A 22,572-nucleotide genomic window follows, 5' to 3' on the forward strand; every position below is an offset into this window, starting at 1 on the left:
CTATCAAGAATCATACGTACAAGGGCATAGTTCAAGTCAATGGATAATGTTGGCATCAGTGGTGACATACATTGCCCTTTATGGAACACCGGTTTGGCTTATCTCCGGCACACAAACAGCGACTTTAGTCGTATGCATGTTCGAATGTCACTGTCGCAAGGGTATGCTGCGTAGCCACACTGCAACGCTACAGCAGTCGTGTTGATAAGCGACAACACATATGTTCGATATAACATTGCTTGAACAAATGTATGTTTGCTTTGTGTAATTAGAATGATGTCACTGATTGTCAATGTGTACACTGCGGTACCGGTCTTTAGTAAGCACAATTCTGATGAGGGTTAAACTGTATAGGCTGGTTGGAGTCTTTAGAAGATCTTTCTGCTACTCAGGATTTAAAATGCTTACTGTGTATAAAATTTAAATATTTACCTCCGGAACACCTATTGACCCTTTAATTGCGACACCAAGTATGCAAATATTATTTACAAATTTCATAGTTGGTTAAGCATTCTAGTATTTTCCAAGATGTGTTTAAAACTATTGTTTCGTAATTTTTCCATTAGAAACACAAAATAACTTCTTCCTGCCCTCAAAAATGCGCTTGGTAATAAAAATAATTTTTTTCCAGCACCATTTTAAAACAGTCTTGTTTATTTCAAACTTCATGTTTCTTGGTTAAATGGAAAATGTTCCCGGTTTTGGGTCTGTAAGTATGTCAGCCTATTTAGATTCGTAACTTACAGATATTGAAAGTATATGTTACAAAAGGAATAACATAACGTTTCGAGGATTTTAATCTATCCTCTTTGTCAGGTGGGGGGAGTTATTAATGCATACAAAAAAATTAATAGAGAGAAGAAAAGAAGTGAATGAAAAGGGTTCAAACATACCCAAAAGCTGCTTGGAGTCCAGTCCAGGCGTTGTCTCTACAAAGAATGCAAGTCCCAGGCGCGAATACGAGAATCACAGTCACACCTCAGGATATATTCCAATCCTCGTAACGTGGAGTTAGACTTTTTTGAAACATATAACGATGGCAAATGTCCGAAATCCTTCTATCCTTTCAAACCTTCCATTGTCAATAACAAACCTTATATAGGAATACGTTTTTTCGAGAGTTTTTGTTTAGCCATCATGCAGATATCAATAAAGGCTATTGCAAATTTAAACTTTATACTTTATAGCAATTAATTGGTCCGTTTTACTTATTTATTCAAATTTCTTCTGTGCTGTTCGATGCAAATGCAGAAAGTGTGAAGAAACACCTCTGCCCCAGACATTTATTGCAGAGTGACACAAAGGTCGTAGAGCCTAGTGTGAAAGTGGCTTTCTCCACATTTTTCTTTGAGATTCCGCGAACTTTCCACTTCTTGTAAGCTTACAAGAGTTTTACGAGGGTTGTGAAACACCCACAGACACTCGTAAAAGAAAGAATACCAATGCCCTGGGGACATACTTGACCGCCTTTTGTTTGTTTGTTTGTTGAATTTGATGGATGTAAAACTGAACTCACGCGTTGTAGTCGTAAGAAGACGGTTACAAGTTACGTAGCGAAACCTTCAAATGTTCACTATTTCCTTACACGTATGTCATACGTAATGAAAATTGTATTCCGATGGTATAGCAAATGTATTTTTAAATTAATGGAAAAGTTTTTTTTATTTTAGATACATTTTAAACAGGGAAATTGATTTTGTAATAAATTCTGTGGGCGGGGAGGAGTTCACTAATGGTGACCATTTAGCATGTGTAAATGTAGACAGTAAATAACATTCACTCTTGCTAACGTAAGCTCCAGCTGGATAAAATAGTACCCTCGGTCCATTTCATTCTAATAGTTAAGCTACGTGTGTAACTAAGTCGCATGTTAAAATCTAATATGCTTGTATTCAATGTATTTGTAAATGTATTCATTCTGCTATTTTCTCGTTGCCATCATATTACCCATAAGGCCAATGTAAAAGTTTCGCTAACGCTCAGCCAAAAGGTTGTAACCCCCTATTTATATACCCTTAGTTAAAATGTTTTATCTTGAAATATATTTTTTATAGACTTTGGGCATTTGCGTAAGACTTGTGAATACCTCCTGACCACTCTTTCATAATTTATTGATACCAAAAATCCAAAATTATTTTTTTTTAATAATTTGATTAAATTTCTGCCATTTGTAGCACTAACATAGTACAATAGGCTGTAGCTCCATTAAAATTCTTCATTTAAAAGGTAAAAATGTTGGATGAAAATATGGTTCAAAGTAAATAAAAATCTAAAAGAAGACACGAATTTGGTGAAATATACGGTGTCGTTATTCAATCAAATGACTTTATTTTTATTATATTCATAATGTACAAAAGGGTGAATTTAGGGCCCTAAGGCGCTGTCCTACATTTAACCCTATACAATAATACTTGTTAAGTCAAATAAAACTACTACATTTAAAACAAAACAAAATTATTTAATATAGGTCTCTTTAAGATTTAATACAAATTCGAAGTACACATACATTTATACAGTACACATATTCAGTACATAAATATTCATGTCTTCCAAGACCTACCCCAACTAACCCATCGCTGACATCGTTTTAAGTAATTGAGCTTTCAGTAAGGCTGCAAACCGGTTTCGACTCCCTACTGACTTAATATGGTTGGGAAGCGAATTCCATGCTCGACAAGCAGTAACGACAAATTATTTATTGTAAGTTGAGGTTCGGTGGCGAGGAATTAGAAGCATTGTGAGGCCTTTCTTGTCTCTCTTGACCTTGTTTCGGAGATCAATTTGAATTTGTCAGCCAGATATATAGGCTCTCCACAGTTAAGACTAGAATACACCAATTTCAGAATTTTTAATAATCTTGTATCGGCCAAATTTAGAATAGAATTTTTAATATAAATATGATTTCCACGTTTCATATCAAATAAAAAACTTAAACAGTAATTTTTGCATCGCTGCAATTTGTTAGCCATATCCACAGTCAAATCATTAACTACAGAGTTAAAATATGAAAAATTGAGGAAGAATCAGTGTTTTTTACCAGTAAAAGTTTCACACGTTCTGGCAAGAAGTGCTGCATCCTCTTTAGTGAGTGTACTATAATGAGTGTTATTTGTTATAGTAATAAAAAATGTCATTGTTCAAATTCAGTTAGTATTTTTACATCACTTATATGTATCTTATTAAATAATGTATCTTATTAAACAATATAAGAGACTAAGCAAAAATCTTATTTTTTACTTAGTCTCAAAAATGTATAGAAGGGCAAATTTTAAATTTAAATTAAGGGGGTTTACTATCAACTATCTTACATCTCATAACAAAATATGCTACGGTAACCTTAAATGAAGTTAAGTGTTCAATGCGTGATTACACTAGCCACAGAGTATCACAATTCTTCAAATAATATTTGAGAAAATAAATAAATAAATATATATATATATATATATATATATATATATATATATATATGAAACTGATTAAAAAGTCAAATATATCGGGTTTTTGTTACTGAAAAAGCTTTGATTTACAAGATTCAGATTTTAAAAGTTTATGGAAGATACACAATACATTAAAAAAATAAACAAACAATTTAACTATAAAAGATTATCAAATAAAACATATAATTTAGAAATAATTTTGATTATTAGTGAAGCTTTTAGATATAAAGTACCTGTAAGAACCTGTATTCTCCCTATTCCGACTCGTAAGAAATGGTTAAATGGCTGATGGGAACTAATAATGCCAAGACTGGTGATATAGAGCTTAGGGCAGTACAATATATTTCAAATCAAAGGTTTAGATCGCTGATAATATGAATAACAGCGATGTATATACTCAATAATCATAAATCATAATTTGAAAAATGAAAAACATAAATAATAAGGAATCTAGAATCCTTTAACTTGTTGTTGGTAGTTAGAGCACAGTGATATCAACATATCTCATCGTGGTTCGTATTTTATTGTTACCCACCAATTTATTTTACAATTTCCACAACTAAATAAGGCAGGCAGTAAGATGGAAGTATTACCAAAACCTAAGGTATTATCCAAAGCCAAATCCAAGATGCTAACTGGAATGATCGGGTGTTGTTGAGTTTGGATTATTACCTCTAATCCACATATAATGCTGGTATCCTAATCTTAGGATAAGGCAGAAGACTTCAGTTATCGGTAACATTAGACATCTTCTGATCCCATCATGAAGCTAGTAATATAGCGAGGTAGCCTGAGATCTCGAAGTTTAATTGGTATCCTAATCATGGGATAAGGCTAACAACTTCAGTTGCCGGTGAAATTAGATAATTTCTAATCCAATCATGAAGCTGGTAAGAAAGCGTAGTTAGCCTGTTACCACAAAGTTTAATTGGTATCCTAATCTTGGGATAAGGCGAACAACTTCAGTTATCGGTAAAATTAGATAACTTCTAATCCAATCATGAAGCTGGTAAGAAAGCGTAGTAGCCTGTTACCTCAAAGTTTAATTGGTATCCTAATCTTGGGATAAGGCGAACAACTTCAGTTATCGGTAAAATTAGATAACTTCTAATCCAATCATGAAGCTGGTAAGAAAGCGTAGTAGCCTGTTACCACAAAGTTTAATTGGTATCCTAATCTTGGGATAAGGCGAACAACTTCAGTTATCGGTAAAATTAGATAACTTCTAATCCAATCATGAAGCTGGTAAGATAGCGTAGTAGCCTGTTACCTCAAAGTTTAATTGGTATCCTAATCTTGGGATAAGGATAACAACTTCAGATGCCGGTAAAATTAGATAGCTTCTAATCTAATCAAGATGCTGGTAATGTAGCGTGGTAGCCTGTGAGTTCAAAGTTTAATTGGTACTCTAATCTTGGGATAAGGCTAACAACTTCAGTTATCGGTAAAATTAGATAACTTCTAATCCAATCATGAAGCTGGTAAGAAAGCGTAGTAGCCTGTTGCCACAAAGTTTAATTGGTATCCTAATCTTGGGATAAGGCTAACAACTTCAGTTGCCGGTGAAATTAGATAGCTTCTAATCCAATCAAGATGCTGGTAATGTAGCGTGGTAGCCTGTGAGTTCAAAGTTTAATTGGTATTCTAATCATGAGATAAGGCTAACAACTTCAGTTGCCGGAGAAATTAGATAGCTTCTAATCCAATCAATATGCTGGTGATGTAGCGTGGAAGCCTGTGTGTTCAAAGTTTAATTGGTATTCTAATCATGAGATAAGGCTAACAACTTCAGTTGCCGGAGAAATTAGATAACTTCTAATCCAATCATGAAGCTGGTAAGAAAGCGTAGTAGCCTGTTACCACAAAGTTTAATTGGTATCCTAATCATGAGATAAGGCTAACAACTTCAGTTGCCGGAGAAATTAGATAGCTCTAATCCAATCAATATGCTGGTGATGTAGCGTGGAAGCCTGTGTGTTCAAAGTTTAATTGGTATTCTAATCATGAGATAAGGCTAACAACTTCAGTTGCTGGAGAAATTAGATAGCTTCTAATCCAATCAATATGCTGGTGATGTAGCGGTGGAAGCCTGTGTGTTCAAAGTTTAATTGGTATTCTAATCATGAGATAAGGCTAACAACTTCAGTTGCCGGAGAAATTAGATAGCTTCTAATCCAATCATAAAGCTGGTAAGATGTAGCGTGGAAGCCTGTGCCTGTTCAAAGTTTAATTGGTATTCTAATCATGAGATAAGGCTAACAACTTCAGTTGCCGGAGAAATTAGATAACTTCTAATCCAATCATGAAGCTGGTAAGAAAGCGTAGTAGCCTGTTACCACAAAGTTTAATTGGTATCCTAATCTTGGGATAAGGCTAACAATTTTTGTTATCGGTGAAATTAGATAGCTTCTAATCCAAATCAAGATGCTGGTAATGTAGCGTGGTAGCCTGTGAGTTCAAAGTTTAATTGGTATTCTAATCTTGGGATAAGGCTAACAACTTCAGTTATCGGTAAAATTAGATAACTTCTAATCCAATCATGAAGCTGGTAAGAAAGCGTAGTAGCCTGTGACCTTAAAATTTAATTGGTACCTAATCTTGGGATAAGGCTAACAACTTCAGTTGCCGGTGAAATTAGATAGCTTCTAATCCAATCATAGATGCTGGTAACGTAGCGTGGTAGCCTGTGAGTTCAAAGTTTAATTGGCATTATAATCTTGGATAAGGCTAACAACTTCAGTTGCCTGTGAAATTAGATAGCTTCTAATCCAATCAAGATGTGGTAACGATAGCGTGATAGCCTGTGAGTTCAAAGTTTAATTGGCATTATAATCTTGGGATAAGGCTAACAACTTCAGTTGCCTGTGAAATTAGATAGCTTCTAATCCAATCAAGATGCTGGTAACGTAGCGTGATAGCCTGTGAGTTCAAAGTTTAATTGGTATTCTAATCTTGGGATAATGCTAACAACTTCAGTCGTCGGTAAAATGAGATAACTTCTAATCCAATCATGAAGCTGGTAAGAAAGCGTAGTAGCCTGTTACCACAAAGTATAATTGGTATCCTAGTCTTGGGATAATACTAACAACTTGAGTTATCGGTGAAACAAGATAACTTCTAATCTAATTATGAAGCTGGTAAGAAAGCGTAGTAGCCTGTTACCACAAAGTTTAATTGGTATCCTAGTCTTGGGATAAGACTAACAACTTGAGTTATCGGTGAAACAAGATAACTTCTAATCCAATCATGAAGCTGGTAAGATAGCGAGTAGCCTGTGAACTCAAATTTTAATTGGTAACTGTATCTTTGCATAACGACATAGGATAGTAGAGTAGTTTTCAGTCTAGTTACCATTTCTTTTTGACGAAGAAACCATAAATAAGCCGTAGCTCTCATCATATATATCCTAGTCAGAGTAACTTCTGGAGAGCGAATTTACTGGATCAATTAACTTATTTTCTGTAAATAGTTAAATTACTATTTCTCACTAACAGTTTTATAAAATTTTACAACAAACTTCCAGTAACTAACAAATTTCGAAGAAAAGTTATCGAGTCTTTAAGCAATTCCATTTAATTTGTCGTTTATTTTCTCGCCAAACAAGAAAGGAACCCAACTTGACTAGTGAGTAAAGTTATCGAAGTTTCTAAAGGTAACAAAGCCAAAGTCGTTACTTTGATCACTTCAAAATACAAAAGTACATAGTTTGCTGTTACTGGGACTTATTTCTCTATACCTCGATATACGAGTACTTAATTCTATATTTAATGGTGATGAAGGGGGCTTGAACAAAACATAACTCATTACACATTTATAACTAATACATTGATCAGGATAGGGTATGTTAGTGCATTTGAAAGTGGACACGACTGTGTTTAATGGAACATATAAAACGCGTTGTGTACAAATTATTTCGCATTGCGGTCGGATATACTGCCCACAACACGTTGTTATGCGATGTTTGCCCTGAAGCCAAATGTACATTAGTTCACCCAGAACGTGAGACTGGTTTAATTCGAGCTTGTTATTTCTAAGTGCGTATACCGCTGTGCGTACAGTAATTAAATTTTAGACCTTTCAGAGCCCGTGCGTAACGGTGAGATTAGATTAGCGTTAGTGTTAACAAGATTGAGTTGAGAAGTAATCTAGGATGGTGGAAAAGGTAATCCATAAAGTGCGTAATATGTGTTTATATGAAACATATAATCGTGTCTATAACGACTTGGATTATAGGTATTAATATTCCAGAATATTATGAATAAAATTATCAATCAGACATCCAAGACGATATAAAATATTTTTTGATTAGTAAGCTCCGAGTGAATATTCAGTAAAATTTATTACAACATTTTTAACTATTAAATATTATCTGGTTAGTCTAAAATAAAAATCACAGTTCTAAATAAAAATAATGGATTTATTGAAAATGGCAAATTAAATAGTTCAATGCTTCAGAATTTCATCACCCTCTATGTTCCACAAAGAATTGACAAACCGTTTAGAAATATTAAAAAGGTCCTTTGGCAAGAAATAAAAATTTCAGTCAAATATATCAAACTAAAAATCACAGCTCTCTTCTGAAATAAAATAATAAAGTTTTCAAATAAAAATCAAATACCACTTGGAAGTAACTAAAATAAAAATGTTCACTTCTAAGTTCAATCAAAATTCAAAATTAAAAAAATCAAACTTCTCTTTCCTCTAGTTGTACCCTAACTTTCAAGTCTTTGCAATTCAGATACAACTCTCTCAAACAACTATTAAAGTTCAATAAATTTCCAATAAAAAGTTCACAATAAAAAAGTTCAAATTAAATATTAATACATTACTAAATTTCCAAAAATTCAATAAAATGTATGAACAAAGTTCACTTTTAATTCACTTTTCTTGCAAGTTTGAACCAAATGTAACTTGTTTGATTCTATTGTGCTTTATTGTTCATCAAGAATAAGTTATGCAGATTGCTCTGAAATTTCTATAAATTTAATTTTACATCAAAATCCCTCGCGGAAAAAAAATTTAGAAACGCGGCGCGCACTGTCATTAACAAACTCACGAAATCAAAAAAAGGGCCGAAAATTATTAGCTGGCAGTTTTTATAGTTCCCTCCACATCCGCGGCGTTCTCTCATTGGCCCAGCCGTATCAACTTGAGAAACAATAGCCCTCTCAGATCTGACGTAACTGCAGTACACAAGACAAGTTCTCATCAATACAAGGCAGTGAACCGCCCTCCTGATAATTTAAAGTTACCAGCACTAACTTGCCAGAGGATTACATATTCGTATTTATCCTAACTTCTCACAATCCAATTAAAATTAAATCCCAATATTTCTTTCCCAAAAATTCCATTTAGTTTAAGTTTCAATAAAAAAATCAACCAATGTAGCTTTTAAAAACGCTACAGTGTCTCAAATCGATTTTGAGGAGAGAGAATAATTTAGCAATACTTTCATGATTTTTTTAAATTACATTGTTAAACCAATTCATAGGTCTGGGATTTTATTTCAGATTTCAAGATCTTTCATGACTTTCGAAGTTGGGTGTTTGTGAGAAAAATAAATTACGTATATTCTATTAATCTTAAAATCTGCAAGAAATGAGCATCCATTAGTTTTAGTTTATAAGAAATCAACCTTTTTTTATTGAAAAACTAGTTATTTACCTTGACCGCCGTTCTGAAGTTGCATCCCCTTCCAGAGAGTGTGTGTTATGAGAGAATAGGTTGCAGTGAGTCCCACCAGGGGCAGCACTAGCAGCAGAGCGTCCAGCAGGATGTTGTACATCCTCTCCAGAGAGCGGCTTGGCCAGATTTCCCGACATTTCCGGTGACCTGCCACCAGACAGCGTTGTGAACTTTACATATATAGCAGGGTAGTGTATAATGGCGATGTAAAGTCTTATAATAAGAAGGATAATATAAAGTCACCAAACATAATAACCGTTAGTTGAATTTGTATATGCCTTTCAGCTAGATAGGTGTAATACAAGTTTATATTCTGTGTTCAAAGAAACACCGTTATAGTTACTGGTTGATGTCTTCATCCTTATACGTTGAAATATTAATAGTTATTTTATAGTTTCCGATGATAGATTCTATTTTGGTACAGCTCTTATTGTTGTCTTTCAGTAACCACACCTAAGGATTAGCAATAAATATCTTCACGTAAAAAGTAAAGTAAAAAGTCTTTATGTATTTACCTTGATTTGTAGGTATTAGCTGACTGAGATATGCTATAGGTGCCATAGTGAAGAGACTAGACATCCAGATAGCAATGATCATCCTATACGCATGGGATAGTGTCTGCCAGCGCCGAGAACGTAGAGGATGACAGATGGCGTAGTATCTCTCTACAGATATCACCACCAGCGTCCAGGCCGACACGGACACGCTGCAAGCTGTAACATATCAATGTCGTAGTATCTCTCTACAGATATCACCACCAGCGTCCTAGCCGACACGGACACGCTGCAAGCTGTAACATACCAATGGCGTAGTATTTCTCTACATAATATCACCACCAGCGTCCAAGCCGACACGGACACACTGCAAGCTGTAACATACCAATGGCGTAGTATCTCTCTACAGATATCACCACCAGCGTCCTAGCCGACACGGACACGCTGCAAGCTGTAACATACCAATGGCGTAGTATTTCTCTACATATATCACCACCAGCGTCCAAGCCGACACGGACACGCTGCAAGCTGTAACATACCAATGGCGTAGTATCTCTCTACAGATATCACCACCAGCGTCCTAGCCGACACGGACACGCTGCAAGCTGTAACATACCAATGGCGTAGTATTTCTCTACATATATCACCACCAGCGTCCAAGCCGACACGGACACGCTGCAAGCTGTAACATACCAATGGCGTAGTATCTCTCTACAGATATCACCACCAGCGTCCTAGCCGACACGGACACGCTGCAAGCTGTAACATACCAATGGCGTAGTATTTCTCTACATATATCACCACCAGCGTCCAAGCCGACACGGACACGCTGCAAGCTGTAACATACCAATGGCGTAGTATTTCTCTACATATATCACCACCAGCGTCCAAGCCGACACGGACACGCTGCAAGCTGTAACATACCAATGGCGTAGTATCTCTCTACAGATATCACCACCAGCGTCCTAGCCGACACGGACACGCTGCAAGCTGTAACATACCAATGGCGTAGTATTTCTCTACATATATCACCACCAGCGTCCAAGCCGACACGGACACGCTGCAAGCTGTAACATATCAATGGCCTAGTATCTCTCTAGAGATATCACCACCAGCGTCCAAGCCGACACGGACACGCTGCACGCTGTAACATATCAATTGTTTACTATCCCTCCATCCATCTTGAAGGTTAATCTGTAAGGTATCAGACTATTACAAGGCCACTAGAAGCCACTACTAGTACTATCTTGTCTTTGGGTGCCCTGTCTTTGGTGTTACCTACAACCTAGGTCATTAATCCTAGACACGTTAGGTTTGGAACCACCATGCTTTTATGGAACCTAGTAATTATCAAGGATTAACGTTTAATCTACAGAATCTTAACAAGATTAAATGCACAGACTTTGGGTTAGCGCGGAAGATTTTGTGTACTCCTCACAGCGAACCACAACCTGGTTCAGCGATTGACACTTAATGGATCGATAATTTTTTTTTCAATTTTTATATAGAGGAAGTAGGGGAGGAGGCTCCAGTCTAATATCACCCTCTAAATTTACCGTTTGAAATTGTTCTGTCATACAAACGGCACTCACAACAACAGAAATCTGATTTCGTCATTGAACTCAGCTAATGAAACTCCTTAATGGCTTATTATGAATATATGAATACGTTTTAAGGGCTGAACAATGTATACATAAATTGAGTTCACTTCTGCACCCAAAATATGCAAAGAAATAAAAACTGCATTATTCAAGGACAACCATCCAATGATTTTCAGGTTGTACAAGATACTCTCTCTCTCTGTTTTAAGAGCACTATCCTAGGCACTAATATCAGTATAAAATACGCGTATGTAACATGTTTATCCTGTTCTAACCTAAGTACCAAATTTCAAAACTCTAGGTCCTTGCAGAGTTCTTTTGAAATGGATATAATTTTTACTAAACGTTCAAACAAGAAAGTGAGGTAATTGGAACTTTTAAACATGAGATTGAATGAGATACATGAGATCCAATTTCCGCCCATCCCAATTTGCATCAGTAATATTATTCAAAACGAGTATTTTCTTGTTATACAATATAATCTCTCTCTCTGTTTTAAGAGCACTATCCTAGGCACTAATATCAGTATAAAATACGCGTATGTAACATGTTTATCCTGTTCTAACCTAAGTACCAAATTTCAAAACTCTAGGTCCTTGCAGAGTTCTTTTGAAATGGATATAATTTTTACTAAACGTTCAAACAAGAAAGTGAGGTAATTGGAACTTTTAAACATGAGATTGAATGAGATACATGAGATCCAATTTCCGCCCATCCCAATTTGCATCAGTAATATTATTCAAATCGAGTATTTTCAGGTTATACAATATAATCTCTCTCTCTGTTTTAAGAGCACTATCCTAGGCACTAATATCAGTATAAAATACGCGTATGTAACATGTTTATCCTGTTCTAACCTAAGTACCAAATTTCAAAACTCTAGGTCCTTGCAGAGTTCTTTTGAAATGGATATAATTTTTACTAAACGTTCAAACAAGAAAGTGAGGTAATTGGAACTTTCAAACATGAGATTGAATGAGATACATGAGATCCAATTTCCGCCCATCCCAATTTGCATCAGTAATATTATTCAAAACGAGTATTTTCAGGTTATACAATATAATCTCTCTCTCTGTTTTAAGAGCACTATCCTAGGCACTAATATCAGTATAAAATACGCGTATGTAACATGTTTATCCTGTTCTAACCTAAGTACCAAATTTCAAAACTCTAGGTCCTTGCAGAGTTCTTTTGAAATGGATATAATTTTTACTAAACGTTCAAACAAGAAAGTGAGGTAATTGGAACTTTTTAAACATGAGATTGAATGAGATACATGAGATCTAATTTCCGCCCATCCCAATTTGCATCAGTAATATTATTCAAAACGAGTATTTTCTTGTTATACAATATAATCTCTCTCTCTGTTTTAAGAGCACTATCCTAGGCACTAATATCAGTATAAAATACGCGTATGTAACATGTTTATCCTGTTCTAACCTAGGTACCAAATTTCAAAACTCTAGGTCCTTGCAGAGTTCTTTTGAAATGGATATAATTTTTACGAAACATTCAAACAAGAAAGTGAGGTAATTGAAACTTTCAAACATGAGATTGAATGAGATACATGAGATCCAATTTCCATCCATCCCAATTTGCATCAGTAATATCATTCAAAACAAGTTTTTTATCATTTAAATTGGTATAAAAAATGGCACTACAAGTTAAACTAAAATTTTCAAGCTTTGTATGAAACCAACTTATTCAACAAAGTAACTTCAAGTGTTGATAAAATTACTGAAAAGACCATATGATTTAACCTGTACAATATATTTGGTTTTTTACTAATTTATTGGTATGTGTTTTTATCTTTATTAACGTGGCTATCCGTAAGACCAATAAAACCACTTACTTGGCAAAAAAATCGGAACTTTAGATTTATCGATGTTTGCCATTTCCAATACCGATGTAGAAGTAGTCGAGATACAGACTGGACTCTCTACGTGACCTCGTTCCACAATTTACGCGCGCATGGACAAACAGAAATCGGATTTCGTAATCAGTTACAGGCGCAAGTAGTTTCGCTGAACGCTAGCCAACAATAAACTTTGTTAAGCCCGTACAGGGCGGTAAGATTTCCAAGCCAGTTTTCTCTAGAATTATATAATTAATAAATACGATCTTCTAAGCATCAGAGTCACACGAAAATAATCGGGTAGAGTACGTTAAGCGGACCCGGTTTTTTATATCGAAATTATCAAACGATATTGAATTATTATACCCATCGATATAATCAACCTATAGTAATTAATTTGAACAGCAACTAAATCAACTCTACACATAGTTTTATATTATAAATAAAATTTGTTAAATAAGTAACATTTTTTAATAACAAAAATACAAAATATCACTAAAAGATTATTCACTGTGTTTTTCGAGGTTTCACAATGTTTGTTTTCTTGTTATGTTTTCGTTACTATTTGAATGTAATTTGTTCTCTCACATGTCTTAATTGTCGTTTAATAATTAGTTAAGGATATTTTATTATTTATGACGTGACGTAATTGTTTAAACTAATTCTATCGACTTGAAACATGTGGCTTGAATTCAGTACGTTGAATTGATTGTAAGTTATGTTATTCGATATGTAAAGTATCGATGATTGTAATAACGTGTATAAAAAGCGGATCCGATTATCGTACTCTGCCCCAAATGATCTTTAAGTTACAACATTCTTCACTGAATGTCTATGTAGACTTTGGTCAAAATTCATATTAATGAATAATATAGTAGAGTACTGATTTCCTCAGAAATTAACTATTTTAGTACAAAAATTCTAGGTAAATTAATTTTGTTATGCATTGTTCGAGTTATTTGAACCATAAAAAATTAATGGAAGTTTTGTTTGTTATCCATGCATTTACATAATGTGTATGGCCATTATTAAAATGGCATTGATCCAAGAACACCATCTTCCTGCCTTTAATACAAGATGTTTAACAGTCGATTGATATTTACTTTATAGAACGCTCATGCGGAAAACTATTTTCATTGGAGCTTCTTGTTGAGGCAACAGTTCTCAATTATTGTTTTCGTGTTGCGAATATTTTGTTCCATAAAATATTCGTGGCAATATTGCTTAAAAGGACACCAAAGAATGATGTGTAGTAAATTGCGCTACACAATTGGAAGGGATGATGTTACGCCATATTTTATTCAGCCATCAATTCCAAAATTAGCTGATTCAAGATCGATTCGAATTTTGTCATTGTTGTACTCTATTATTAACATTCAACAAAATATTTATTTTAAAACTTTCAATTTTTGTGGCGCAAGAAAGACTCGGTCTGGTGCACTAAGTCTCAGAATCCCGATACACAGAACGACAACCTATAACCGATTCTTCACCGTCACTGGCTGTAGTTTATGGAACTCCTTACCAGATTCTGTCAATCGAATTGAGATCCGGCAAAGCTTTATAGCAGAGCTGAGACGAAGATACCTGGACCGGATGATCGTGGCGGGCGGCGGGGCTACTCTTTGAATCGTGACTGTGTGAATGGAAGAGTGAATGGAATATTGTGTTAGTAAGTTTTAGTTAGATAAAGCCTTATATTGAACTATTAAGATTGTTTTTTTTAATTAGGAGCTTAAATGTAAGAAAGCTATTACATTTCTTGGGTAGTGCCGATGGCCGAGCGGTCTAAGATGTTCGACTTAGAGTCTGAGTTAGAGATAACGCAGGTTCGAATCCTGTCTGTGACCGTTCGCACTTTTCATCAGTACCATCGGCCTTGTACTGTATTGACACTCCCCCTTATTCTTTTTGATAAAATCCTCGCACATGCCAGTGGCCCATGAGGAAGGACAGAATAAGGAATAAAAGAGGATCGGCTTCTCCTTCTTTAAAAAAAAAGAAAAAAGAACCATATGGTCCTAATTTCGCCTCAATAAGAAATGTTTCTATTCTAATCCATATTCCATTCTATCATATAACTAATTATGATCTACGTAGAAATGAAGTTTCGTTCAATATTTCGAGTCTACAGAATATGAAACTTTCTTCGAGCTATCTTACAACATGATATATTCATATTTTTGTTCATTTAATTGGGTTTCACATCAGTGTTTAAATAATAAAAGTTCACACTCCAAGTGACTGTAAAGTGATGTTGTATTTGTTGGGATAGCAAGGTTACATGTACATATATCACATGTTAAAATCTCTTGTGAATGTCTTTACAAATTATTCTAATTTTTTCTTGTTGCTATCAAGGTTACGTATAAGTCCAAACGTAAAAATATTGGCTAACGCTCAGACATAGTTATGAATAGGCCCATATTTCAGTTCACGAAATTGTAGGTGACAAGAAGAGATAATATGTGATTTGAACACAGTTTTGTAGGACTTATTTTAAACTAACAATACATTTAAAAGTGGTTTGCATAAGGTCGCCTGTTAATGTTTTGTTTTTGATTGAAATAGTAAGATTTTTGTTTTGAATTACCTGTTTTTATTTATGCCTTTTAGATTATTACTGGTCAGATCTTTCATGCAGACTATGTAATAGAACCAAACTAAACATTCTCCAGCCAGGCTGGCATTTCCTTGTCGTATATATACATTACAATCCTGCTAGTAGGACAGATGTGTGTTTATATAGGTACCAAATTGTAGGATATTGTAATTAACTTTAAGCCTTTCCAGAGGTTACAAAAAAGTGTAATTATACCATACTAACATGATAGATGGGATGGCTCATAAATAAAGTACGGAATTGCGTAAGAAGGAATCAAATTCCCTAAATTGATACTTACTGACAAAGTTCGCGGCGATTTACACGTGGCCTAGACAAACCCCATTGACGTTCTACCAGATTAACCACAGGTATATGTTTCCTTTATAGTACACTAGCTGTTTCCCGCGGCTTCACACACGTTTCGTAAGCTTTTCCCGTGCATGAATTTGCTGGTTAAAGTGAATTATATTTCCAACGCCGATGTAGAGTTTACCTTATTGCCACGATCAAGACAATCTGTCAAAAGTGTATGTTTATAGCCATTGTACACGTGCATGTACTTTATTATAGTGACTAATACTCAAGCTTTAAGTTCAACCAGAAATTTATTTCATGTTGTTTTCCAAGAAAATGTACATCAAAACTTAGGGCCTTCAAATTGTATTTGGATATTTAATATATGTAAGTATCTCGTAATTGTAGTTTACAATATGCAGGCGCTTTGATAACTTTTATATTTTGCTGCAGCACCGCCTGATAACGAATTACATTAATGTCCATATCATACAAACTTTCTGCGTGGAAAAATACATATACATTCAATTTTCATGATGATCGGTCAATTAGTTTTTGAGTCAATACAATTTATATATATATATATATATATATATATATATATATATATATATATATATATATATATAAAGTGATCCAATAGCTAACTTTTTAATTACACAACTTAAGCACCACACTTTAAATTTGGAACTTGCTCAATTTTAAGTTTCACTCAGGAATACACTTTCAAATTTTTTTAAGAAGGCTGCCATTTTTCAATATGGCGGCCAACTTTAAAATATTTTATGGAACACCCTATATTTTATGTTGTTTTTAGATTCTACTCTACAAAATAAGACATTTTTGCTTTTAGAGAGTTTTTAAATATCTCTAATGGTTCAGGAGCTATGTGGACTGGAAGCTGATGATGATGATGATGAACCACTGATGATGAAAACTTACAGTCCACGTAGCTCCTGGACCATTAGAGATATTGAAAAACTCTAAAAAGCAAAAATGTCTTATTTTGTAGAGTAGAATCTGAAAATAACGTAAAATACAGGGTGTTCCATACAAGATTTTAAAGTTGGCCGCCATATTGGAAACAATGATGAAAACTTCCAGTCCACGTAGCTCCTGAACCATTAGAGATATTGAAAAACTCTAAAGCAAAAATGTCTTATTTTGTAGAGTAGAATCTAAAAACAACATAAAATACAGGGTGTTCCATAAAAGATTTTAAAGTTGGCCGCCATATTGGAAAATGACGGCCGTCTTCAAAAAAATTGAAAGTGTATCCCTGAGTGAAACTTAAAATTGAGCAAGTTCCAAATTTAAAGTGTGGTGCTAAGTCGTGTAATTAAAAAGTTAGCTATTGGATCAATTTAAAAAACTCACCTGGTATATATGTTTTACATAATAGACATACACATAATCTAGCTATGGTGGTGGTCTCAACACCTGGAGGCTGGCTAGAGTCATGCTCGTCTGAGAAGATTCAAAAAAATTCCGGAAACTGCTTTCGTTTTGATATTAGAGGCATTTAGAAAACTCGGTTGCTCGACTGTGCTTAAATATAGTGTCTAAAACATTGTTGTGCACTCAATTGTTCACCTGATGAAGCAAAGAGAGTTCCTTTTCACCTATATTACACTATATTCTGTAGTCTAGGTGTCTCTGATGTCGAACGATGTACTAGCTTATTTCAACGTTTTATATGAACGTAGTACAAAGCTCATTTTGAGCTTCTTCGCCGCCTACAAGAGAACAAAGCATTGTCTATAAAATCTCGTGCACCTTCATTTTTTCGCACCGGCTGATTGTATTGCATATTATTCCATATAGTACTGGCATATTCTGTGTGTATGCATTGTTGGGTACACTATTTAATTGACAGCTATTGCTGAATCACATATAATGAATGGATCTAATAGATACAGGTATAACTAAACAGAAGTTGATATACTTCATTTTGGTAATAACAACCGAAGTAAATGTAATTCTTTTACAGAATAAAATTATCTTTATTAAATTATTTATTTTTACCAACTAGAATAGTATCTATTACATGTAACAAATTAATTAAACTCGTTTTTTATCCGTATTTAAATACATACCGTTTTCACAAAGAATTATATATATATATATATATATATATATATATATATATATATATATATATATAAGTACATTTTTGTATATGATTTTTTTTAAATTGGAGCAGTAAAAAATACAGTTTTTTGTATTACCTGAGGTCTCGTTTATCCCTAAGCAGATTAATACCCTACATATGCTATACAATTGGCGTAATAGATGACAAGAATAATTCCTGCTTAGGAATAAACGAGCTCTCAGGTAATACAATTAATTATAAATAATATTTTGATTCACATCTTATATAATATTATATACAATATTATAGTTTATAGAGTAATGGGTATGATTTATAAAAATCTGTTAGTACAAAAATCACGTATTTATTACATTAATTAGAAACTTACAACTATAGCTTCGGTGCCAGAGTAGATTAAAAGCTGGGCAGTCCGTATGTAGAAGCAGGTTGTCTAAGAGGTGATGTCGGAATCTGGGGTGGAGCGAAAGCAGGAACGGCAGCCGGAGCTGGAAAAGCTGGAGCTGGAGCTGGAAAAGCTGGAGCTTTAGCGAAAGACGCAGGACTTGATGCTATTGAGGCCGAAAAAGATGGTGGTGGAGGTGCAGGAGCAGCGAACGCGGGAGGTGGTGGTGGTGGTGGCGGTGGTGGTGTCGGTGGTGGTGGAGGGGCAGGGGCAGCGAACGCGGGAGGTGGTGGTGGTGGCGGAGGTGCAGGGGCAGCGAATGCGGGAGGTGGTGGTGGTGGTGGTGGAGGCGGTGGTGGAGGTGGTGGTGGCGCAGCTGCTACTCCAGAAAATCCAGTGGATCCTTCAGGAGAGGCAATTGAGAATGCTTGAGCTGAGAAGGGTGCAGGAGCAGGGGCTGCGAAATTTGAGGAGAAAACATTAGACTGAGCAGGAGGAGAGAAAGAAGACGCCGAAGAAGGAGCAGAAGCTGATGTAAACGCTGAAAATGGAGCAGGAGCAAATGATGGAGCTGGGAAAGGAGGTGGGGCTGGAGCCGCAAATGCATTAGAAGCAGCAGAAGACGCAGCGGGAGCAAATGAGGGGGCTGGGAATGGAGCAGGAGCCGGAGCTTTGGCAAAAGCTTCCGTGAAAGCAGGTGCAGGAGCTGGAGCCGAAGAGGTCAGCGCTGCCGTAGAGAATCCAACTGGTGAAGGGGGAGGAGCGAACGATGCGGTCGAGAAGGTAAGAGATGGAGCAGCAGCAGGGAAGGTAGGGGCCGCAAAGGCAGCTGGGGCTGGCGCAAATGAGCTAGACGAAACCGCTCCTGCAGCAGGAAAAGCTCCTGAGAATGCAGCTGGAGCAGGGGCAGCGGCGAAACCAGAAGGTGCAGCTGGAGCCGAGGCGGCGGCGAAGGAAGAGGATGAAGGAAAAGAGAACGTGTTCTCCTTTCCTAACACTGGAACTCCATAGCTCGTGCTGGGCGGCAGAGTGTCGGCCGCACAGGCTGATACGACAGCACACACCAAGACACACAACGGTATCATCTCGACTGGTAACGACCCTCCTGCCAATTGTAACTTATATAGTAGACTTCGGAGTATTTCTGGCCATTGTTGATCAACAACATCAGACAAGCATATTTGCTTCAAATCAAAGATCTGATGTGTTCCATGACCCGCGGCATCACCCTCATTGTCAAGGCTGGCCGAGGGATGCGTCAGTCACAAATATTGTAGAAGCCATTAAAGCTTGTTTGTGTACCATCGAGTGTAACGGATAACATCTAAAATGTCCTGAAGGGACCTAATGAAAGTAGTGTTCTAAGACAGTAGTCTGTCATAGAACTATTTTAAACATATTTTATACGCAAGCACATCTTTTTTTGAAACTTAAAATGTATTTATGTTTGAAACCTACAATTAATTTCTATTAATTAGAAGTATACCTTAATTGTTTGCTTGAAGAGGCCGTTACGGAAGATTCCATCCGACAAGTTCTCTACGATTCCGGTAGTGACTCACTAGTCCTGTTTCTTTAAACCAGGCAATATTGAAGTAAGGCACTCGTTGAAAAACAAAAGGAGAACAAGTAATGAAATCAGTTAGTAACCTGAACTGGTTCTAATGATTGTTTTTGTTTCATTATTAACGGTGTTTTACACTGTTGCTCGTTAATCCAGCAACTTTGTCTGAGGTAATTGTGCCAGTAATGACTTCATTTTTTGTGCGCAAGAAAATGAGAGTAGAGCAGCTACGCAGGAAGTGGAAATTGGAAAGATTGCATCCTGAGGCCAGTTTTAGGAAGAGGGTCAGGAGCTAATTAGGAATGTAAGAAACGATGTTTTCTGCCGCGAACGTCGGTCGCGTTACAAAACATAATTGGCGCTCGAGGCTATGATCGGTACGTAAGAGGAGGCCAGTTGTGAGCAGCTTGGAGTCCTCTGCCAACGCAAGCCAATTAATTAAAACTTACTGGCAATAAATTAGCTAACTTAAAACGAAATAACCGATTTTGCATTGTTATATTGATACTTAAACGTTACGTTAACTTAATTATCAAATTTGTTCAATCCCAAAACAATTATACCATTTGGGGCCAAAAAAGTAAAATTTGGTTTTGCAGACCTTACAATATTGTTGAAGCAATCAGGGTGTAACAAAAAAAGCCCTAAGACGATCATGAAACTTACAAATGTTTTCTTACTTGGTAAATTCTATTTGGACACCTTTGTGCATACAAACGACGGGCATCAGCACGGCTGCAGTTTACAAGGCCATACATCAGGTGCATGTTCTTTATCTCTTGGAAAGAATACATGCTTCCATAAAACTACCAATTGCAAACTAATCTTATAAACGTGTTAATTTGATTATTTTGTATTTGTTACTAGGTCAATAGTCAGTTTCAATGTTGTATTTTAATCACAATAACATATGATTTAAATAACAGCTATTCAAATACTTTAAAATGGGTCATTTAGTTTGCATGTGTAGTTCGAACCATTCCATAAATTTGTTATTTCTTAACCAATATTTTATACATAAGATGTCTTTGGAAACATTATTTACAAACCTTTAATGGTCGCAATTTTGAAAATGGACTATTTACCAAGTTGTAACAATCGAAAAATTAAAATAAAGATAAAGTTGTTTTAATAAAAACACAAAACAGCGTAATGCTGCTAAATAAAGAGAAAATTGGAAAAAGGTTATTCTTCACTTTTAGCTTAGAATCATGCATAGAATCAGAAAATGCACAGCCAGCCTTTTTGTTACACACAGCATATAAAATTAAATTTTTGGAATTAATTATTTTAGTATGACATTCAATATATTATACGGTACATTGGTCGTGTTTATTAATTTGTTGTTATTATTTCACAAATGATTAAATATTGTTATTGCTTATTTATTCCTGTTAATTTATTGTTATGGCTATTCCGTTGTTATTGTTTCACTAAACTTGTTTGTTCTTTGTTTCCCACGATGCAAAGATTATTAAGGAAACAGAACATTTCCTGCTATTTGCTATGGTCCAGTGATAAAAAAGATCAGTAACACTACGTTTTGAGATGTGCAATCTGATCCCTTCCTCAAGTTCAGAAATTAACAACTCACGATAACACAACCACAATCGATGGTTGACTGATCGGTTGGATCAATTTAATGTATGTAGCCTTGATTAGTTTTCTTCTAAAGACATGAGGTTCCCGATGTATTGTGTTGGCTTTATCCTAATTCATACGATGATGTGCAATGTTTGACTTATCCGTTATCCTCTTTCTTGTATTTTCTTTGTGTTCTTTTATCCTTACGTTTAATGGTCTTTTCAACCCGCTTATGTATTCCCTGTCACGGAATTTCTTTGTAAGAGCTAACGATTCATTTGTTATTCGCTGTTATCAGTGTGTCGTTGTGGATAGATCCACAATGTGGATAGAGTTCGAATAATTGTGGACTGTATTGTAGGTATTTTAATAGGCTATGTTCTAATTTTCTGATTGAAAAACTGTATTTCTCTATAATATGACAGTAAATAATTTTACGAAAACAAAAATACTGTTTTCAAAGTATAGTTTTTCAAAATGCCACTATTTGGTTTCAACCATTCTTAGAGAACTGAAATTTTCACAGAATATTTTTAAAAACCTACTTTATTAATTGTGTACAGTTTTAAAATGTTCAGTGTATAAATGGGCAAGTAATATAAAATCAAGTATTTAAACATCTTCATGCGACACCCGGTATATTGCTCATAGCAATGATGAAAACGTCACTAGGACACCAGAAATCACTAAGGCTGGGAAAAGATTACAAGGGCTGCTGGAAGTAAGGCTTCTCAGAATGAGTATGTATATATTGTTTTGAGCGTGGAAACAAGGAAAATTCTACTATGGTGTGTTTGTAATATGATTGATCAGTACCAGGAATGATTATTCACACACTAAACATGAAATAAGAGCAATTGGAAATTTCTTTTCTTTTTGAACCTCTTAGCAATAACACTGATATAGGTGCCATAGATATGTTTATTCTTATGACTCAAAATTATTGTAGGTTAAAATA

At 35.4% G+C, this 22,572-nt stretch overlaps 1 protein-coding gene across 1 annotated transcript in view; it reads right to left on the reverse strand.

Annotated features, from left to right (window-relative positions):
- The window catches only part of LOC124363704 (cholecystokinin receptor type A-like), a 289,676-nt gene that overhangs the window by 42,288 nt on the left and 224,816 nt on the right, over positions 1–22,572 (reverse strand). The window contains exons 3-4 of the mRNA XM_046818967.1: positions 9,638–9,835; positions 9,102–9,269 (exon numbers count right to left, since the gene is read on the reverse strand). Coding sequence (XP_046674923.1) covers positions 9,102–9,269; positions 9,638–9,835 — 366 coding nt within the window. The remainder of the gene's footprint in view (positions 1–9,101; positions 9,270–9,637; positions 9,836–22,572) is intronic.

This window comes from Homalodisca vitripennis, chromosome 5, assembly GCF_021130785.1.
Source record: "Homalodisca vitripennis isolate AUS2020 chromosome 5, UT_GWSS_2.1, whole genome shotgun sequence".
Taxonomy (NCBI): Eukaryota; Metazoa; Arthropoda; class Insecta; order Hemiptera; family Cicadellidae; genus Homalodisca; species Homalodisca vitripennis.